The 22,209-nt window shown below is 37.3% G+C and overlaps 1 protein-coding gene across 1 annotated transcript in view; it reads left to right on the forward strand.

The window, feature by feature from the left end:
- cfap58 (cilia and flagella associated protein 58) overlaps positions 1–22,209 on the forward strand; it is a 91,605-nt gene that overhangs the window by 35,833 nt on the left and 33,563 nt on the right. Inside the window, exons 12-13 of the mRNA XM_059552748.1 lie at positions 7,103–7,243; positions 9,360–9,583. Coding sequence (XP_059408731.1) covers positions 7,103–7,243; positions 9,360–9,583 — 365 coding nt within the window. The remainder of the gene's footprint in view (positions 1–7,102; positions 7,244–9,359; positions 9,584–22,209) is intronic.

Raw genomic sequence — 22,209 nt, forward strand, 5'->3', positions numbered from 1 at the left:
AAGTAAAATATAAAATAGTAATAGATGAATGTGTAAAAACAGGATTTACAAGTAAATCCAAACCCATTTTGTTTTCAGTGTAAATTTAACATGGTAGTTCATCACAAAAATATGCCACATTCACACAGCAGCAGAATACGGTTGGCATTTCTGTATTTGAACCAGTAATACAGTTGCATTCACACATATCTCAGGTATTTACTGAAGTGACAACCACATTCTGTAACCGAACTCACACCCATACTCCATACATTTCAGGACTCACAACCGCTGCTGTGTGATTGGAACTGTCATGGTATCTGCACACATGTGTCTAGGTTCTTCCTGGTTTTCATTGTGTGGTTTCAGTAACTGACGTTTTTGTATTTTTGAGTTCAGTCACAGTCCTCCGCCAAAGTCCTCCTCCTTTTTTGGTCTGTGCACGACTCATGCTCCACTCTTTACTGAGGCGTAAAAGCTGTTGCTGGTTAATTAACATTTGATAGAAGAAATCATGCCTCAATTAAACTTTAAATTGTACATTCTTCAAAATATCTTATTTTGTGTTCTGGAGAAGAAAGAATGTCATACAGTTATGAACTATCCTTTTAAAGGGCATTTGCAAGCATTTATAAGATGTGTTCTCTTACAGACAGGTTCATAGGAAGCAATGGCCTTTTGTCCTGCTGCTCTCTTGTCTTCACACACAAAGACTATTGTGCCAGGACTTTGACCTTTCAGCTCTTGTTGTTTTTGTTTATTACCTCAAGCCTTCACTAACATACCAAGAAAGAAGCTCTTGTGTTCTTTGAAGCCAGCCAACACTGAGTCTGTCTACTGGCTAACAACTAGGTCACTTCATAAGAATTGATTAGCGTGTTAATGAATGGGCTACACTTTCTCATCACGAGAGGCTATGGCGGGGGGTAATGAGGGGAGAGGCTGCTTTCAGCCCCAGCTCTGTCCAGCTGGATGTTATGCATGCCATGAGGCGACATCGATCTCGGAGAAATCTTATTACATGCTCCAGACACTGTCTGCAAATGTTTTAGCACTGAACCGAGAGAGGAGGGGAGAAAGTTTCAGAATTTGATGTTGTTAAAATGGAAGAGATGATGTGTCTATAGAATGCAGCCGAGTTCTAAACAATGTTCGAATCTACGTTTTTTTTTTAAATTTCATCAGCTTTTCGCGGTAAACGGAAGCTGTGGCGAATGACCTTTAAATGACATTGCGCAGTTGATCCCGGTTCAGTGTTAACAAGCCAGATTTTAGACATCGGTCATAAAGTCATAGGTTTTGTCATCTTATATGCACACTGCTGTTCATTTATTATACTGTCAGAACCCCTTCATCAAGGCTCCTGAAGAAGAAAATGCCTTCTGAAGTATCTGAAAGCACATTTATTTCAATTGTCTGCAAACAGAGTTCAAATTGACATTTTCCGATTATATATTTTACTATATTATTATGTTTTTTAGAGTAAAATGGCAATTTAATAATTAAATGTAATATTTCAAGATAGAATGTCTATTTTACTAATGGTGTAGGATTACTATAAAACAATTGTCCCTCAGAAATTGCTAGGAAATTATTAAATAAAATGTGACATTTTGACGTAGAAAGACTGATTTAGTATTTTCATTAATGTTTTATTTTAAATACATATTTATGTATTTTACAACTTTTTATTTTCTTTTCATAATTTAAAAGCAGCAAACAGAAATCAGAAAGGCATGAAAATTGATCCAAGACAAAAAGAAAAAGAAAAAAAGTTAAAAAAAAAAAAAAAAAAAAAATCAACCCCTAGACATAAAAGTGCCTGAAGTTGAATAAAAATGCTTAGATGTAAAGTTTTCCCAACAGTTGCCAGTGATGATTAGACTGTAAATGATTGACCAGTTAGTCTACAGCCATGATTAATGTTATAACTTAACTGTGAGTAAAGAAAAATAAATAAGACAAATGCCTGTCCATCTATTAAATTATAAAATTGCATGTAATTCAACAATGTTCTGTGGTCAACACGTTAATTTACTTAAAAAAAAAAATAATAATAATAATAATAACTGTGTCACTAATGTGTGTAGATAGCACTCACAGTACACTCTTGGTTCCGCTGATTTCTCCAGCGGTCGTATTTACAATGTTTAGTATGGTAAAGGCAATCTCACAAGAGACAGATGTACAGTAATTTAATTCTAAAAAAAACTTTCTGCATGTGACACCTACCAGCATGGGCCTAGTGTTTGGGACATACACCAGAGCTGGTTGCTGAAAACAGGATCTTTGGTCTGTAAGACAACCCTCCTGCAGCTGACTCTGACTTAATCTATATTAATGTATTAAGCATTGATTCATGCAGTGCAAATAGTATGACTACTTATTTATTAATTTTATTACTGGCTCTATTGAGTCCTCTTGAATAATTACTTTATTAGAGATACCTTGTCTTTTCTTGTCTGCAAAAGTGAGATGAAGAAACCATGGATCATATATATCAAGTTCAAGTTCATTTATTCGTCTCCCTTGGGAGAAATTTGGTTTAGAGACAGGGTACTGCTGCATAGGCAGACATAAAACATATAGACTACATAAAACATAAAACATCCAACAAAGGGGAGGGTACATAACTGGCAACCAGATGGGGACCAAAGTGCAAGAGGATCAGAGCTTCAATACTTGAAGTACATTGCAATTACAATTACACATTTAAAGTGCAATGCACAATAAAGTGCTGGTGCATGTTAAAGTGCGGTGCACAATACAGTACTGATACACATTCGAACACACTACAAATGCTATACATATTAAAAATACTGGTACGAATTTAAAAAGATGCTGGTACATGTTACAGTTCTGGTAAAAACCTCCCTACATTTGCTCATTAATGAGCTTAACTGACACTGGGACAAAAGAATGTTTGAACCGGTTGTATTTACATAAGGAGACCCTGTATCTTCTCCCTGAGGGCATCTGCGAGTATTCGCTGCACAAAACATGGGAACTGTCATTTAGAATGTTTTTTGCCTGAGTAAGGACAGCCTCGTTGAACAGTTCCTGAGGGTTAAGGGGGGGGTGACCCATAATCCTGCCCGCTACTCTGACCAGGTAGAGAATCTGTGATTTAAGTTTGACACTCAGATTACCAAACCAACTGGTGATACCATACCGTAAGATAGACTCTATTGCTGCCCTATAGAAAATTAACATTATGTTTTTACTGACACCAAACAACCGCAGTCTGCGTAAAAAATGGAGGCGCTGGTGGATTCTGGCGCAGACCGTGGCTACTTGTGTCTGCCAGCTCAGGTCACTATCAATGTGAATGCCTAGGTACTTGCATGAATTTTGTTGAGTAATGTTATTGCCATGTATCGTCACAGGGCTTCGGTCACCAATTGATTTGGGATCAAAGAGCATTTCTACAGTCTTACAGGTGTTAATCTGTAATTTATGATTGTCGCACCAGTCCACAAACCTGTCCACCGCATCTCTGTGAATGGATGAGTCAGAGTTCTTAGTGAGCAGACTAAGAACAGCTGTATCATCCGAAAACTTCACCACATATTGATTAGGCTCAGAACTAACACAGTCATTTGTATACAGAATAAACAAAAATGGTGAACTGACACATCCCTGAGGGGCACCAGTACTACATATTTCTGTATTTGATAAGGAGGAATTAAACTTCACCTGCTGTGGCCTCTTAGTAAGGAATGAGTGGTACCACCTGATTAAAAATGGATTTACATTCAGAAGGGCTAATTTTCTTAGGAGAATATGTGGCTGAATTGTGTTAAAAGCAGAGCTAAAATCAATAAGGAGCAGTCTAGCATATGCACCTGGGAATTCAAGGTGCTTCAATGTAAGGTGCATTATAGTTGATATGGCATCACTTGTACTTCGTTTCTTTGTATATGCAAACTGATATTTGTCTAATACTGGCTCCACCTCTGAGCGAAGTACATTTAACATAAGTCGTTCCAGGCCCTTGAAGACATTCGAAGTTAATGCAACAGGTCTATAATCGTTGTCCTCCTGAGGACATGCCTTTTTTGGGACTGGAATTATAGTGGACTTTTTCCAGATCTCAGGTACAACATGTTTATCAATAGAAAGTTGGAACAGCTGGTGCCATACCGGAGACAATTCCTCTGCAAATGTCTTTAAAAGAAAAGTGGACATATTATCTGGCCCCGTCGCTTTTTTCAGGTGCATTGATTTAAAAACCTTGGTTACCGCATGTGGATCTATAAAAATCCTGTCCTTCACAGTACAATTTACATTATCTAAAACATCACAGCAGTCCCTATTGTTATCAGATTCAAAACGCATATAAAATTGGTTCAGTGCATTTGCTTTTAAACTCTCATCCTGAGCAAACAGGGGCTTCCTTTTAGCCTCCATGTTTGTCATTCCTCTAATTGAGTCCCACAGTTTCTTGGAGTTGAACATGGACAAGTCCTGTTCTGCCCGCTCCTTGTGCTGCAGCCTAGCTGCTCTCATATGTTTATTTAGCTCTTTTTGAGCTGTTTTGACTCCATCTGTATCACTAAGTTTAAAGGCAGACTTTTTCCACTTAATACACTCCTTAATATCTTTTGTTATGTAAGGTTTATTGTTCGGATATATCTTAACAGTTTTCTGTGGAATGATAGAGTCAACACAAAAGGAGATGTAGGCAGTTGTGGATTCTGTTGCCCTGTCAATGTCCGCCTCCTTGAAAATAATATAATATATACAAATTACTAAAACATACTGTGACGAGTGGGGCGGGGCCGAGGGATGTGGGAACACAAGCGAGGCCGGTGGAGTGATTGGGAAATCAGCGACACCTGCGACCCACCACCGGTCTCGAGTCCCACAGAGGAGATGGAAGGATATAAAACTGGAGCGACGACAGTGAAGGACGAGAGAGGACCAGGCCTGGGCTTTATTTTATGTTTTGGTTTTATTTTGTGCGCATCAGTCGTCCGTGAGGGGCTGATGCGCTGTTTTGTGTTTATTTTGTAATTAAAGTTTCATTTTGATTGTCCGCCGGTTCCCGCCTCCTTCTTCCAGATGTATATGAAGGTTTTATTATTACACATACCAATATATAATATATAGTACAGAAGAAAAACTGGCCATCATACACTAAACGACAGTTTACAGTTTACAGTTGTTCTGATCACAACAAACTCGGGTAAAAATGTGCACCTTGTTGTTAGGAGATGCATGACAAATGAAAACAATAACTGGCCGTTTCTCAATCCAGAGTACACAAAGTTCGGACTTGAGTCCTCAGTAATTCAGACTTTACAAGTTAGACTCTGATCGAAATCGGTGATGTAAATTTTCAAATAGGCGATATCTTTATTAATAAACTGCAGATTTGAGATTTGAACAACCACATTCTCACCTGAAATACTTTTAGAACTGCATTTCATGATACAATTACAGTAATATTTAGAAATTTATGCGGGTTATGGTGTGAAATGCATTCTGAGATACCTGGCTGCCTCAAATTCACACAAGTCACCTCTGGAATGCGACCTTCGTATGCAACCTTTTTTCACAGGAATTCGGAGGATGCACGAGGTGTATACTTCGCTGCTACAGATAACCTTTGTGTCATTGTAACAACCGTGTTTTATTTTTTCAAAAAAATGCCAGCGTCGGCAGATGTACGCACAAGCGCAGATTTGGTGTTTACAACTTACCTTAAATCAACTTACCTTAAAGTTTAAAAACAGATACCTGATACTTCCTGTTTCCTTTACATCCTGTCCTACGAATGCCGTCTCGTTTAATTCTAGGTTGAGGACACTTCGTATACGAATCCTACAGAGGATGCGACCTCCGGAGGGCACAGCCTTCTAAATGAGACACAGCTAATGTGTCCTAAAATCTGCTCAAGATACCAAACATGTTAGACATCCTCCACCTGAAGCTAAAGAATCTGTGTCTGTGAGCATCATACACTATGCAATTTTCTATGAAATCTGTCAAGTCAAATCTACAGACTGGCTCTGACATTCAGCAACTAGCGTCAACTTCTCCAGTCTATAAACTGGCAGAAAATAAGGGCAAATGTAGTGTATTCTAGCCTTGAATGAGACAAAAACCCAATAGATTTTGCAGGCAGAATTCTGCAAAAATACAGCATAAAGCACCAGATAATACCTGCAGAACAAAGTTTTGGCTGCGACCTCTGAAGGCCAACAAACATTGTTTTCTTCTAGAATAAGATGAATTGCACATAATAAAACCAGGGAGATTTATTAGGAGAGTAATTAGAGTCCATTTTTATATCTGGTTTTCTTTTGTACTCCTGTCGGAAATGACAACAAAAGGAGGGAAATTGAAATAGAACACTCCATCACCAAATACCTGACTACCATGGCCAACCCTTAACTTAAACTCCGGACTGTTTACAGACTCAGCAAACATAGCCTAGATACAAAGAAAGCCAGACACAGACAGTCCTCGTTGTTGAAGGAGAACACGCTGTGCTCCTGCTGCACTCAAAATGAGATGGAAACACAACTGCACTTTTGAACCTCACGCACTACACATAAATCAGCAACATATTCAATCCTCCCTATGCAAACCACTATAAAGAGCATTTATTGTGCACGTATATATAATTTTTACTAATGCTTTGTCAGCATGAACCAGTTTATCATGTCAGTAAAGCGCATTTTAATCTTGAATCTTGAGAGAGAGGAGACAATATATACATTAACATAAATCAGATATATCGAATTTACAATACAATGTAGATCATTTAATACATGTAATCACAGTGCTGGGTATTAAGTGATTACATGTAATCTGGATAACATAATCAGATTAAAAAAAAATAAGAAATTAGATTATAATACATTTTAAAATGCTCATAATCAGATTACTTTGTTTATAGATAATGTGATTACATATTATTTACACAATGGCAGGTTTATCATAATTTGAATCAGCATAATTCCTTTTTTTCATCTCACTCTTAAATTTGATAACTTTTATACATTTGGAAAGTCTTCCAGCTTTTTGCGAACTCACATAGCCTATAAAGAGATAATTTCTCAGATTTGTTTTAATTTTTCTGTTCTCTTTTGCATTGATTGTCCTGTTCCTACAGGCTGAGCTACAGAAGATAAAGCAACAGGCTCAGGAGACGAAGCAGCTCATTGAGAAACAGGAGGCAGAGGAACGCGAGCTGCTGAAGATCATAGCAGAGGCTGATGCTGAGAGGATCCGGCAGAAAAAAGAGCTTGACCAGGTACAGACAGGTGGAAGGTGTCTGCATGTCCTTGTGTTCCTTCTTCAATAGGCGGTTTTCGCTAGCTATGAAAAAGACAGTTCACTCAAAAGTCATTAGATCTGGAATCTCACTTCTGAGGAAGTCCAGCGGGAACAGGGTCAACCTCTCTTTAAGATAGCAAAAGTAAATTGAGTCAGTGGGGAGGCCTAAATTGGTCTTGGCATTTTGAAACATTTAGCGCTTCTGATCTCAGTTAAGTCAGAAGTCTAAGATGATTAACTAGCTGAACAGAAAAATAATTCAATAGTAGGCACTGATGTGATATTTGTCTGACTCTGAATCTATTACATTTATAAAGACAGCAACCTGAATATGCATCATATGATGAACATATTTTCAGTTACTGATTACAGTTTAGCTTTATATTTTTTGGGGGAGGTCTAAAATGTCTAAGTGATGTCTGGAGAATGTTTTTAAGTAAAAAAAAAAACTCTTTCAAAAGCTAAATTTCCTTTAAAATATATTAATAATTTTGCCATAATCTTTTATTATTATGTCTCTTTAAAAGTAGTGATGTTGTTTGAAAGTACTGATAACAAAAATATATGAAACCAATATGAGTACAAAGATGTCTTTTCTCCGATATCCCTGTTTGTCTTTTAGCTGAATTAAATTTACATGTGTATATAGCTTTAAATATAGGCTTGAATATTAGTTTTATGGAAAATAAACTGCATAAATACATTTTTAACACATTAAGTAAAAGTAAGGCAATTGGGTCACTATTAGAGACCATAAAGTGAATCTAATGTTAATATCTTGCTGCTGTACATTGCTGACATTGGTTCTTTGGTAAAGGTTAACCCCATTCAAAAAGGCATTTTGTCCAAATTGCCTCTGCTGACACCAGCTTCCACACTCCTCTGTCTATCCACACACATTAATAAAGCTTCATCGTCTGTATATCCCTGGACTCTCCAAACCATATTGTATACTGTCTGTCGTGCAACAACTACATTGCACATACAATACACATATAGCTGTACATTTCTGCATTGGAGATTTTTGTGCATACAGTGTAGTTTAGTGAAAGTTCAGAAAGAATGTCAATTTAGCATTTTACATAACATCCTTTTAGTATATATGGTATATATATATTGAGCGGCCTTCCATTTTTTCCCCCCTGACATTTTATTGAAATCCATTGAACTAACACCTCTAAGTAAAAGACCCTAAAACCTCTTTATAATACATTTTCCCAAACCCTCACAACATTTGTCAAGTTGCCTGAAGTTTTCGGTTATTATCCTGAAAAGACCAGCATTGCTGAGTCATCAAATCTTTGCAGAAAACACTGGCCTGTATGAGAGGCCGTACAAGCCATAATTCATTCTGGCACTCTCATACACTTACTTTCTCCTTCCGCATACATATATTTCTACTCTCACACACATACATTCTCCTTTCACATTCACATATTTCCTCTCTTTCTTGTATATATATATATATATATATATATATATATATATATATATACACTTTCATTTTCAAAGTTTTCGTGCCTAAATTGCCTTCCGTTTCCACTATACTCTCTCACATGTACATTCTTATCTTACATACACATATTTTCTTTAAACATGCATGCATTTTCTTCTTACATAAATTTATTATTCATAATATTAAATGTATACTTGCAAAATGTATAAATGTGTGCGTAAATACCTATGAATATAAGAGGAAAATGTATGAATGTGTGCACTAAAATATGTGACTCGAAGAGCAAAAATGTATGTATGTATGTATGTATGTATGTGAAAGGAGAATATAAGTGTGTGAGAGCACCAGATTGAATTACATTATGGCTTGTATAGCCCTTCATAGGCCTGCTTTTTATAATTATAATATATAAGTGAAAGTACTTCCGATGATTTTCTTACAGATGCTTGAAGAGGTGTTAAAAGTACCAGAAATCCAGTACCAAGCTGGTATAAAATAAAAGGAATGTATTTATTAGCTAACATGATAGAGAAATATAACTTCTTTTTGTATTGACTACTGACACATTTTTTAGTATGGTGCCTTTTATCTACATTTGTGTATTGATTGCACATGTGTTTATGTGTTTATTTACAAGGTGAGAAATGAGCGTGACCTCCTGGGGATGCAGCTGATGAAGAGAAACGAAGCACTGGCATTACTGTACGAAAAGATCAAAATCCAGCAGTCCATCATGAACAAGGGTGATATTCAGTACAATGAAAGACTGGAGGATATCAGACTCCTGAAGCTAGAGATCAAGAAGCAAAGACGAGAAAAGAACATCCTCAACAAGACCGTCTCTAATGTGGAGGACCTCAGGTAACACACGGCGGTGTAGTTGCAGTATGTAATTTCTTTGCAAAGAATATGTCCGCATATGGAAGTGTTTTGGTTTTACTTTGCACACTAAGAGTAGGCTTAATTCAGTTTCACACTAAAGTGTGTTTGACATCAGAGGTCGATTCACTTGGTTGGTGTGAAAGCTGTTTACGGTTTCATGTGGACTGTAATAGGCTGGTGTTATGAAAGCAATCTGGCTTAATGGTGTGTAAGTGAATCACTTGTGTTGCACTTTTGAACCACTTTATAATTCATTGTCATACTTATATACACCTATTAGTTTCTTTTTACATCTATTGCTCAAAAACATAATGGGAGCAGGTGTTTGATCACTTTTCTGCAACACTCATGTACTCTTTAGAGGTATAATGACATAATTATTGTGCCTCAATCACAGGTACATACAGCACAAAGAGACGGAGCTAATTGAGTGCTTGTCAGATAATGCTCGTCAGTATTGACCCCCGCTAGATGTTTATTGATGTTTTTAAAAGCTGTAATTCACCCCTCTAAATAACAGTCACTTTTTTCGCCCACAAAAGATGTGTGATACAAATATTTTTTAATGGAGTTCTTCGCTAAGTAAGAGTGCAGTGGAAAATGAGGGAACGCTCGAAAACTCTGGCAGGTCTCGCAACTAAAGTCAAATCAGATCTAGAAGGGTTTTACTAACCCTCTGTTGGTTATTTTAGTAACACGAGGGGTGGTGGTGACCTTACATTCTCCTCCATCTCTCAAGCCAATGCAAAAATCACTAAATATTCAGCGAGCCTGAATTATGTAGTGAAATTTCCATCGGCCCAAAATGTATTTAACCAAAGGTTTTCTCCGGAGAACCAGCCACAGAAAGAATGTTTTTCCTACTACTATTTCTACTTCTTCTTTTTCTTTTTTTTTTACATTTCAGAGATCTTTATCAGACACTTAAATGAGCAAAAATCTCTATATACTGTACATTAAAGGTTTAAAAATAAGTGAAAAAAGTGGATGATTTTTTCAAAAACACTGATTCAGAAACAACAAAACTGTGTTTAGGAGCAAACTGAATTGTTGAATCGTTTATTCGATAACAAAAACAAGCAAATTTTTACACAGCTCTGATTCTTTCAAGAATGAAATACGTGATTGCAGCTGAATTCACAATTACATACAAATCTTACTGTTTCTGCCATATAAATATTTGATAGAAATTAGTATGCAGTTCTAAATTTACCCTGTCCTTATGAGGTGGTCATTGAATAATTCACTTGAACGATTCATTCACAACACTAAATAATTCCAGAAGAAGACTGGCTTTATGAGTGAGTCTGTGAATCATTCACTCAAATGGTTCGTTGACAGCTCTAGTTCATTTGTGAATAAAACAACTGACTTGCTGAATTCCAAACCATGTTCTATCTACTACTCACATTTTTCAAAAGCTGAATAAATTAGTTTTCCATTGATGCATTGTTTCTTAGGATAGGACAGTATTTGGCAGAGATACAACTATTTGAAAATCTGGAATCTGAGGGTGCTTAAAAAAGTTTAAATATCGTGAAAATCGCATTTAAAGTTAAAGTTGATCCAGGGTCACAAACAGTAAGAGTAACAAGCTAGAATGTGGGCTAGAATGTGGTTCTGAATGCAGCAAATGTCTCTATGAGTGAGTCATTGAATCATTCACTCAAATCATTTGTTCACAACTCTGATTTACTGAAGAGCAATGAGTGCCTTTTTCATTTATTCAAATGATTCATTGAAAGCTTTGATTCATTTAAGAACAAAACAAGCAGCTGTCCTTACAAGTGACTTGTTGGTCCATTCACTCAAATGATTAGTTCCAATGGCTGATCCATTCAAGAATGTAACTAACCTTTCTCTGTGAAAACTAATGAGCTTGTTTCTTTTTTTTTTTTTTTTCATAGACTTAGGTCACTTCCATGAACTATAATTTACTACTCGCTAGTCGGCTGCAGTTCGATTGGCATTCTCAATTTAGAGACAAAATTTTTTGTTTCAAAAAGCATTTATCTGCTAAAATGTGAGCATCACATCTCTCTTTAAATCAGCCATGTCCCTTTAGCACCCTTAACCCTAAATGGAAAATATACACGTGTTATTTTCCTTCCTATGCTCTGAAACATATGTGAGAATCAATGAGCTAGCAGTGAGTTTTCAGAGAGACTAGTCAGCAGCCGCTGTGCCAGATGGGTTGACTTGATGCCGAGCTTGGATGCCAAGATCTCTGCTGATGTTCAAGCCTCTATGGTAAACAGGTGGCAAATTTTAGTCATTATTGCTGTCATCAGTGCAGTGTAGTTCCCTCAAAGACGCTGAGTGTAGCATATCAGTGCCTGGGTGTGAAGAAATATTTCCTTTGGGCTTAAGGGTTTTTGGGAGAAGTCCATGAAAGAAAAGTCTCACAAGCAACTGACATCATTCAATTACATTTACATTTATACATTCATCCAAAGTGACTTACAAATAAGGAATGCAACAGAAATACAAAAAAAAAAAAAAAACCTGCTTACGTAGGATATGTTCTTGCATTGAAGCAGTTAGATTGAGCACAACAGAACTGAACATTTTATTTATTCTTACTTGTTTAAAAAAACTAAACTATTTTTACCTTGACACAAATTTTAAAAACAGTGTACTTGTGGCACAAGATGCTACATAAATGACACATATGGAATGCGTTTGCACATTTTGTGTGATTGGCTCCTATGAAATGCTTTCAGTATGTTTTTTTTAGTACACCTGATGAGGCAGGACCAACTTTGCTCAATATTTCTAGTCAATATGAGAATCTTATAGCATGCATATTACTAGCTTATTGGCTAATGTTTATTATTCATTATAAAGCAAATATCAATGCCTTATTCTGCATGACCTCAAAGGAATCTCAAAGGTATGGAGCCCACTTCATAGAAGGATATTCAGGAATCTCAATGGAATAGATTCTTGAAACATTTCAGAATAGTCTGTATCAGTGATGCTCCAAAAAGATCCTAACAAATCCAAATGGGAGTTCATCTATTTCTGTAGAGTGACCTAAGGAGAGTTGCTGCACTACTTTTGGCACCTAATGAAGCAGAAGGTGCTACGGTGATAACTTTGACTTGACGTCGATGTGTCAACTCATGGGCCCCTGAACTCTTGTCAACAAGCTTGTGTTTCAGTAACAAATAATTATCTGCCTCTGTGCAACTTGGCAATTAAATTGAGCTATATACAACCAAAAATAAAGCTGTGTAAAGATGGTCAAAAACTCCTCCGGTCCATAAGAACTGCATTCAGGTGCACTCAGGAAGCTGACTCCTCCCCACTTCCACTCAACAGAGACACAGAATGATTATAATGTAAATGCAACCATTTTCTTAATAATGACAGTTGAATGAACTCTACTTCTCAAAAGAGATTGCAATCAAGGCTCATGGGGATAATGATAATGCATGCCATTTTAAATCATACATAGATACATGCTCAGACTTTTCACACAAGGTCATCCCGTATCATCACCAGGCACTTAAATCTGCTATAAGAGAAATAAATTACAAATGAGAGATTACACATGCATTCTTTTCACAAGGGTTGCGACCTTCCAATGAAGATTAAAAAATGGTAGAACTATAGGGCTGTGCAATTGCTAGAATAATTAATAGAGATTGTGGCTACTTTGATTAACAAATAGTGAAAAATGATGACTGCATTCAGAGCTTTACATTGTGTTTGTTTGAATGCCCATTGTGTGCATAAATGCAGTGTTGATTGGAAGCATGTATATTAGCCACAGATCTATAAATGACAGGATTACTCATCAGGTGGTGAAGCAACCAGAAGTGTTTGAACAGCCATATTGCTATTCCCTACTCACAGAAAGCATCATTGCCAGACAGACAAAACCATATTATTAGCTTATCAGTTGCACAGGTTTAGTTTTTAGTATATATGTATGTAAATTAATTGTTACTTACAGATTGACAACACAAATAAATGTACATATGTAATGAGTTAAATCTCCATAATCTTCGGGAAGAAGGAGGCGGGAACCGGCGGACAATCAAAATGAAACTTTAATTACAAAATAAACACAAAACAGCGCACCAGCCCCTCACGGACGACTGATGCGCACAAAATAAAACCAAAACCTAAAATAAAGCCCAGGCCTGGTCCTCTCTCGTCCTTCACTGTCGTCGCTCCAGTTTTATATTCTTCCATCTCCTCCGTGGGCCTCGAGACCGGCGGGTCGAACAGGTGTAGCTCATCTCCAATCACTCCACCGGCCTCGCTCCCACGTCCCTCGGCCCCGCCCCACTCGTCACATACCCCCATCGCCCCTCGCAGGCCGGGGGGTACTCCTGAGACTGCGCTCTACTGCGCTCTGGGTGATCTCCTCCGCGGTGCCTGGCGGTGGCACTGGACGGCCCTTGGCGGACGGCACGACACTCCTCCGCCGCCCGGTGGACGGCGACGGCTCCTCCGGTTTTGGGCAGCCGGCAGGAGTCCCCCGTTCCCTGCTCCTCCCCGTTCCGGCGGATGACAGTAGGCTCCGGCCACCTGGCGAACGGCGCCGACTCCTCCACTCCCTCACGGACGGCAGCCGCCCCTCCATATCGTGGGCGGCCAGCAGCGAGCTCGCCTGTCCCTGGCAACTCACTCCAGCCCACCGCCTCGAGCGTCCATGGTGGCACACTCCTCGCCTGCTCGATGGCACCGCGGATTCACCACAGCGGCGAGGGATCTTCAGCAGCGCGTCCCTCCTTCTCCCGGGTTTCGGCACCACTGTAATGATAAAAACCTTCATATTCATCCGGAAGAACGAGGCGGGAACCGGCGGACAATCAAAATGAAGCTTTAATAACAAAATAAACACAAAACAGCGCACCAGCCCCTCACGGACGACTGATGCGCACAAAATAAAACCAAAACCTAAAATACAGCCCAGGCTTGGTCCTCTCTCATCCTTCACTGTCGTCTCTCCAGTTTTATATCCTTCCATCTCCTCCGTGGGCCTCGAGACCGGCGGGTCGAACAGGTGTAGCTCATCTCCAATCACTCCACCGGCCTCGCTCCCACGTCCCTCGGCCCCGCCCCCACTCGTCACAACATAATAATGCAGGAAAACCATGAACATCTGGTATTAGTAGCAGCATCTGATTTCAATAAACAATAAATACAAGCCTATTTGCTACTATATTACACTATTGTATTGAAATTAGAAGTCTACCATGATCATCTTGGATATAAGCTTCATGTTTGTAAGTCCATATGCAGTAAGCGTTATTTCTCTGAGTAAGTTATGATGCATGTAGTTTATTTCCAGATTGAGCGACATCTACGGTTCTTCATACACCTCAAGCTCAAATTCTATGGCCTTAGAATGATAATTTCCATAAGAATAAATTGTTATATGCTGTTGGATATATTTTAATTTAACCAACATTTAAATCATAAACTGCTTCAACATGCATTAAAGAAAGCATTGTTGAAGCATTCGCAGGTAGCCCAGTGTATGAATACAAAACAATATTACAACACAACTGTAGATGCATATATTAGAAAGTATCTTAATTTTGATGTCAAAATGAGCACTTTGAGTGGTGCGGTAGCTTGTGATATTAGCCTTTCAGTCTTAAGATTCATTTTAGTGAATAGATTAATTCAGATGGTTCTTGTAAATAAAGTAGTTCGAAAAACGATTAATTTCATTTGAGCCATGTTTGGCATTTTACATTTTTTTAAAAACTCCAGATGTGCTCTTATTGTTGCATGAACAGTTTGGCGCTGTTTTTTACTTATCAATTTTGCATTAAATGAGACCATGATCATTTATGCCATAATGAACTAAATTCTGTTGCATTTTTCTGAAATATTCATTAGAAGATTAAAACCACAGAGTGGAATGAACAATACAGAGCATGGACCAATGATGTGAAAGTGTGTGTTTGTGTGTATGATTTTTTCTTTGATCCAGCTTTGAACCAAATTGTTGTGCTGTGTGTTTGTCTGCTGTAATGAGGAGGTCTTTCCATTTCAAATGATTTCTAAGAGCCTATACTCCAAAATAAATTATGTTTGCCTAATTCGGCCTGAATCACGAGGTTACCCTTACGTGCACTTCATGTCAATTAAAACATGAGCTTACATGAGCATTAGTACATGTTCTACAGCTCTCAAACTTTTTTCCTCTCCATTCCCCCTTTTTTTATTGCATTAGAGGAACATTATATAATTGGTTTTCTGAAATAAGGACAGAAATAGAAAGAATGAGAGAGAGAGAGAGAGAGAGAGAGAGAGAGAGAGAGAGAGAGAGAGAGAGAGACTAGGACAGACGGACATTGCCTTTAACATGTTAGCTCACTGCTGCACATTATCCGGACAGAGGCCTTGGATTTTATCAGCTCATTGTTTTATATGTGTACTGCTGTAGGCACCTTTCTGTAACTGCTTTCTTTTTTCTCCCTTACTCCATCTTTGTCTCCCTTTGGTGCCCACTAGCACTTGTCCTCCATCCTTTCTACCTTTATTACTCTATTTCCTCTCTTAAGCGTGAACATTTGTGGTTTAGCGGTCAGTATATCATTGAACTATGTCATTTTCTACAAATTAAAAATGGAGAAATTTTTTTTTTGTGTGTGTGTGTGTGTCGATCATAGCAAATGTGAACATCATACTCTGTCATACTACTCGAAAGTACATTTAGTCTACATTGCACACTAGGGTGGTACGGTACTAAAAAGTACCACAGTTCCCATAAATTAATTTAATATTAATAATAATGCAAGTTATAACAATTGTTTGTTCAATTCCCTGCTTCAGGGAAAATGTGCTTCTGCTGTGATTAGTATGAAAAATGACAAAAGTTACAACAATTTGTCAACATTTAATAAGATCCATGTCTGGTAATTCAACTCCATGTTTTATTCACCTCTGGTTGGACTAGGTGAAGCATACGGAGTAGAACCACATGTTCCTCCCCTCCTCATGCTCATTAGGAATCTGGAAACTTAAAAAGCAGTTGACTGGCATCCTGACAGATGAATTCCCAGCAATCCGCTTCCAATCAGATCAGCATGAATATTTCATAAGAATTAAAAAAACGGTCCTTAAGCATTGTCTAACTGCTAGCTGCGTTACCTTAACCCTTATTTGTAACATGCCATAATAGGCATAATACTGTAGATACTTTCCTCAATCAAACTAAAATACAGTCCCTCAGATAATAGAGGTTTTATGCATACAGTCTTTATTTACACATGTTCTGGTAACACTTTAGAATGAAGAACACATATTCACTATTAACTAAGTATTTTCCCTGAATAAACTCCTAGTTTGCTGATTATTAATAGTTAGTTAGCTAGTTGTTAAGTTTAGGTATGAGGTGGAGTAATGATCTAAAATGCAGTCATGCAGAATAAGGCATTAATATGTGCTTTATAAGTACTAATATACAGCCAGTATGCTAGTAATATGCATGTTAATAAGCTACTAATTAATAGCCACAATTTGGACAATAGAAGATTGGAAAAACGTTGCCTGGTCTGATGAGTCTCGTTTTCTGCTGCAACATTCAGATGGTAGGGTCAGAATTCGGCGTAAAGAACATGAAAACATGGATCCATCCTGCCTTGTCTCAACGGTTCAGGCTGCTGCTGGTGGAGTAATGGTGTAGGGGATATTTTTTTGGCACACTTTGGGCCCCTTAGTATCAATTGAGCATTGTTTAAATGCCACAACCTACCTGAGTATTGTTGCTGACATCCCTTTAAGACTACAGTGTACCCATCTTCTGATGGATACTGCCAGCAGGATAATGCACCATGTCACAAAGCTCAAATCATCTCAGACTGGTTTCTTAAACATGACAGTGAGTTCACTTTACTCAAATGGCCTCCACAGTCACCAGGGGCTGGATTCATGAAACATTCTTAAGAAGAAATTTCTTCTTAACTGCGGTTTTCTTCTTATTTTTTAACTTAAGAAAAAAATTAAGAATATTTTGTACTCACAAAAATTCATCTGAAGAATATTCTTATCTTTTTTTTTTAGATTGTTCTTAAGAAAAAAACCCAAGAAGAATTCAAATTCTTGAAAATAGTCTTCTTTAAAATCATCGTAAATAACTTCTTAAGTTTAGGGTAGCCCTAAACTTGTCTTAAATCCCAAACAATATTAATTATTTAAGGAATTGATTGGGTTATTTCAAATGAATTGTTATATTGAAGCATTACAACAACAGCTACATATAATACATAAGAGGACTGGGGATATGCACAGGTTTTCTGAAGGGACAGCGATGACTGTTAATATAAACATGATCGCTCATGATTAGCCTGTGTGTGACACTACTTTTTGCTGACTTCAAAACTCATTAACAACTCTAAAACGATTCAGATAGGGAGCTTTTATTGAACGCCGTTAATTTTAGCTTATAAATACATAATCTTTGGCAGAATTCAGCGCATATGAATGCACAGGACTCATTTGTTGTAGAAGCGTGGACTCACATACCGGAAGCGTTCACTCAGATGAGAGCGCAAAAACACGGCACAAAAATGAATGAAACACATCGCTGCAGCTTGAGACAGGCTATTTTAAAAGTAACTGTTCAAAAACAGGCCTCATTAAAAACGTGAAGCTGAGCGCCAGTCAAAGTCACAATGAAAATATACAATCTATGGAGCGTGCTTATTATGATTATTAGGGTAATCTACCTGAAGCGCAAGTAGACAGTAGTGTGAGTTTAGCAGTGCGTCATGTATTCATTCAGATAACGGCTGGTATTTTCTTCTTAAGAAAAAATTAAGGTGTTCTTAAGAATATATTTGAGAACTTTATTAAGATTTTTTCAAGAATTACATCCTTACATTCTTACGAACTTTGTGGAATTTATCTTAAGAAATTTCTTAATTTATTTCTTAAGAAGATTTTTTGTGAATCCGGCCCCTGATCTCAATCCAATAGACCAGTTTTGGGATGTGGTGGAACGGGAGATGGTTCATGGATGTGCAGCCGACAAATCTGCAGCAGCTGCGTGATGCTGTCATGACAATATAGACCAAAATCTCTGTTTTTTTATTTTTGTTGTCAAGATGTTTCCAATACCTTGCTGAATATATGCCACGAAGATTTAAAGCAGCTGTGAAGGTAAAAGGGGGTCCAACCCAGCACTAACAAGTGTATGTATTGTATGTATGTATATATATATATATATATATATATATATATATATATATATATATATATATATATATATATATATATATATATATTCTTTTTTATTTTGTACTAAACTAAAACTGAAATAAAGGTTCATTCAATAAAACTATATAGACATAAAAAACAAGTTAAAAATACAGAAAACACAACAAAATTAATACAAAAGACAAAAACAAAAAACAATAAAACAAAAAACTAATTCAAAATCTTAATAAAAACTTGAACAGTACCTCAATGAAAATAAAAGTAATACTTCTAAAAAAAGTTTCCCAAACATTCCCACCATCTTCTAGCATCTTATTTAAACAGGCAATCCAGGCCCAGGTTAAGTTGGCAGAGAGCCGCCTCCACATTTTCAGATTCTTACACATGCATGTTGGGTTCCCATTCTTCTTTTGGCTGCTCACAGAGCCTGGGACTGTCACAGAGACAGGTGGGATATCTCAAGACACCTATTTCAGTGATATCTTTCAGGTGATATAAACATTTTATGTGTGGTGCTTAAAAGAATCACTTGCGGCAGCTTTAGGGTGGTATATGTGGAAGCGCTACGGCCTATCTAGGCAGCTGTTAATGTTTCTTAGTGGGAAGATGCTGATGTTAATGCTGCTGAATGATACTTGGGCCTGTACACGGCTAGTTCTTGACACCATTGCCTTTTACCTTTTGTTTTCTGCTATTGCCTGCAAATATGTGTAGTTTCAACACAAGAAAATGTTTTGCAACACAGGAAAATGTGTGTGTGGGCGGGAGTCCTGAACTCTATAAGCATGCTAATTAAAGTTTAAGTTCCTGATATCAACCCTGCCTTCCTGAATAAATCAATCTATATACCTCAACCCACTCTTTCTCTCGCCTTCCATATCTCCATGCAGATCTCAGTCGAAACAACAGCAAAAATAAGGAATACAAACTAAAACAATGACTAAGAGAAAACGTGGATAAAATGCATCCTTTCTAAATCAGATATTTATTTGTCATAGTGGAATTAATTTGTTGATGGTGAAAGATTGATAGCTTGCTTTCTTTTATGGGACAGTGATGTATTTATGCAAAACACAATTGAGAAGAGAGAATAGTGAGAGCAGAAAAACAAAAGCTTTGCCAAAAACACAATTAAAATGCATAAATTACAGCCATAGCCAGCAAAAGGCTAGCAAATGGAAAAGGCTGCTTTTATTTTCCCCAGTCTGGACAGGAAATCCTTTTAGGACTCTATTGTCTGGTGTAAGGTGTAGTAAAATGACCAATGATTAAGATTAATATGGTCTCCCTGGAGCACTGATGTCAGTAATTACCATATGCTCTTGTGTCACATTTAATGTTATTCTCTTGTGGTATATCCTTTTTAAAGTGCAGAGATGTCTTGTATTTGTATGCACACAATGCTAAGAAGCTTTTGTTAAGAAAAGATCAAACTGAGTGCCACTAAAAGTATTTTATTAAAGCTCCAGGAAAAGAGTCTCTGCTAGATTTCCCAGATACAAACTTGGAGTAATCGAAATGCGATGCGAAGAAAGTTCTAGGGTGTCAGAGTGAGATTAAACATATTTTGAGCAAAGTGATCAAAGAATACTTCTATCACCTAGTAAAAGTTTGGAAAATAAAAATGGATATGGCACTGGGAATTGTGGCTTTCCAATAGATTTCTGTTTTAATAATAGTGCTATAATAGTAGATTGACTTTATGTATGATAAAAATATGTATACATACGTGGCATGTAAACAATGCTCAATTGGTACTAAGGGGCCCAAAGTGTGCCAAAAAAATATCCCCTACACCATTACACCACCAGCAGCAGCCTGAACCACTTAATAAAGACTCAGTTTAGGACTGAACATGAACACTTGATTTGTAAAAGAGAGCTTACAAACTTCATGGATCAAAATGGAAGAATAGAGTTTGATATTAGCATGTTGTTAAGCATAAGTACGTGTACAGTCTAAAACATGCTTTTTTGTCAGGAGCTTGACTATGGCACCTTAATATACTCTGTAGTTATAGCTCAGTAGGTTTTGGAACAGAGCCATTGTGAAAACAACCCAAAACAAGATCTAAAGCCAATTTTTCTCCCTCGAAAATAGCAAACAACGTTGATTTTGTCTGAATCATTAATGACGAAAAAAAGACCTTGCAGGACTTGAAAAAAATCAATCCATGCCATTTAGAAGCAATTCCCGTCTTTTAGTACAACAACATTTGCAACCTCTAAAGGTTTACTTTCATTGCTAGACAAATTATAGTACACTAACGATTTTGGTAATTTTCCCCCAAAGGAATTTACTTTTTGATCAATTTAGCATGCTAATCGCTAACATCCTCATAAACTCACCCTGCATTGAACTCAGGTAAATGAGCTGTACATTGTCATTATCTATTTCTCTCCATTGCTTCAGAGGAAAAGTTTTAGGACATTCTGTTTAAACGGTGCATCATTTCGACTGAGTTCTACAGCATGGCTCTTTGTCATTTCTAGGTTAGAAGGGCTAAAAGACCCTCTTAAAGAAGGACTTTTGTGGTCCTACATTTTTATTTGGGGGATGTGATGGTTAAAAAGTATCTACATGGTATGATTGTGTGTAGTATAAATGAAACTGGGATGTACTACATCCGTACTACATCTATTCCAAGAAGATTTGTGTGTGTGTGTGTGTCCTTAGATATCATTAGAGATGATTTTGGCATTTGTTTATTTTCAATGTATTTCAAGAGGCTTTCTTATTGTGGCTGAAATGGTGTAATTTGCTTTTTCCATACTCTGGCAAGCCACCTGTGATAATAGGTTGGTTGATGGAGCTTTCAAGTTGTTTATTTGCGGAGTTGAATCACTGTAGCAGGTCAAAGGAAGACACTGGCTGTAGCTAGACTTGCCATAAGTGGCTCCGTTGTAGGAGTCGTGTACACACAGAAAACGCTATTGTGCAAAATAACAGGTGGGTGCAATCTAACAAAACACAACAGAGCACAGGTATCTTTTTTTTCCCAGTTGTCCATTATTATGACAACACATTAAACATTGTAACCCGGCAAATGTTACAACTACAGCAGACACTTGAAACGCTGGTCCCGCCCCCCATGACAGTCCAAACATCTGATAAAAACATCACAATAATCCACAACTCCAATCTATCAATTCAAGTCTTGTGAAGGGAAAATCTGCTTGTTTTTAAAGAAACAAATTGAGGCATTTTCACCACAGACATATTTGTTTAGAATGGCTTTGAACTGTTTTTATTTATAAAGGGTGCAACATATTTGCATATTTCTCTCCTGATTCAGACAAGACAACTTCTGCTTCACTTGAGAAAGCAATATTATAATATCCATAGGACTCTAAAACATCTTAATGATGAATGTTTTTAATACAAACATGCAGTTTTTCACTTCAAAATGAACATTA

This window comes from Carassius carassius, chromosome 6 (assembly GCF_963082965.1).
Source record: "Carassius carassius chromosome 6, fCarCar2.1, whole genome shotgun sequence".
In the NCBI taxonomy this organism is placed as follows: Eukaryota; Metazoa; Chordata; class Actinopteri; order Cypriniformes; family Cyprinidae; genus Carassius; species Carassius carassius.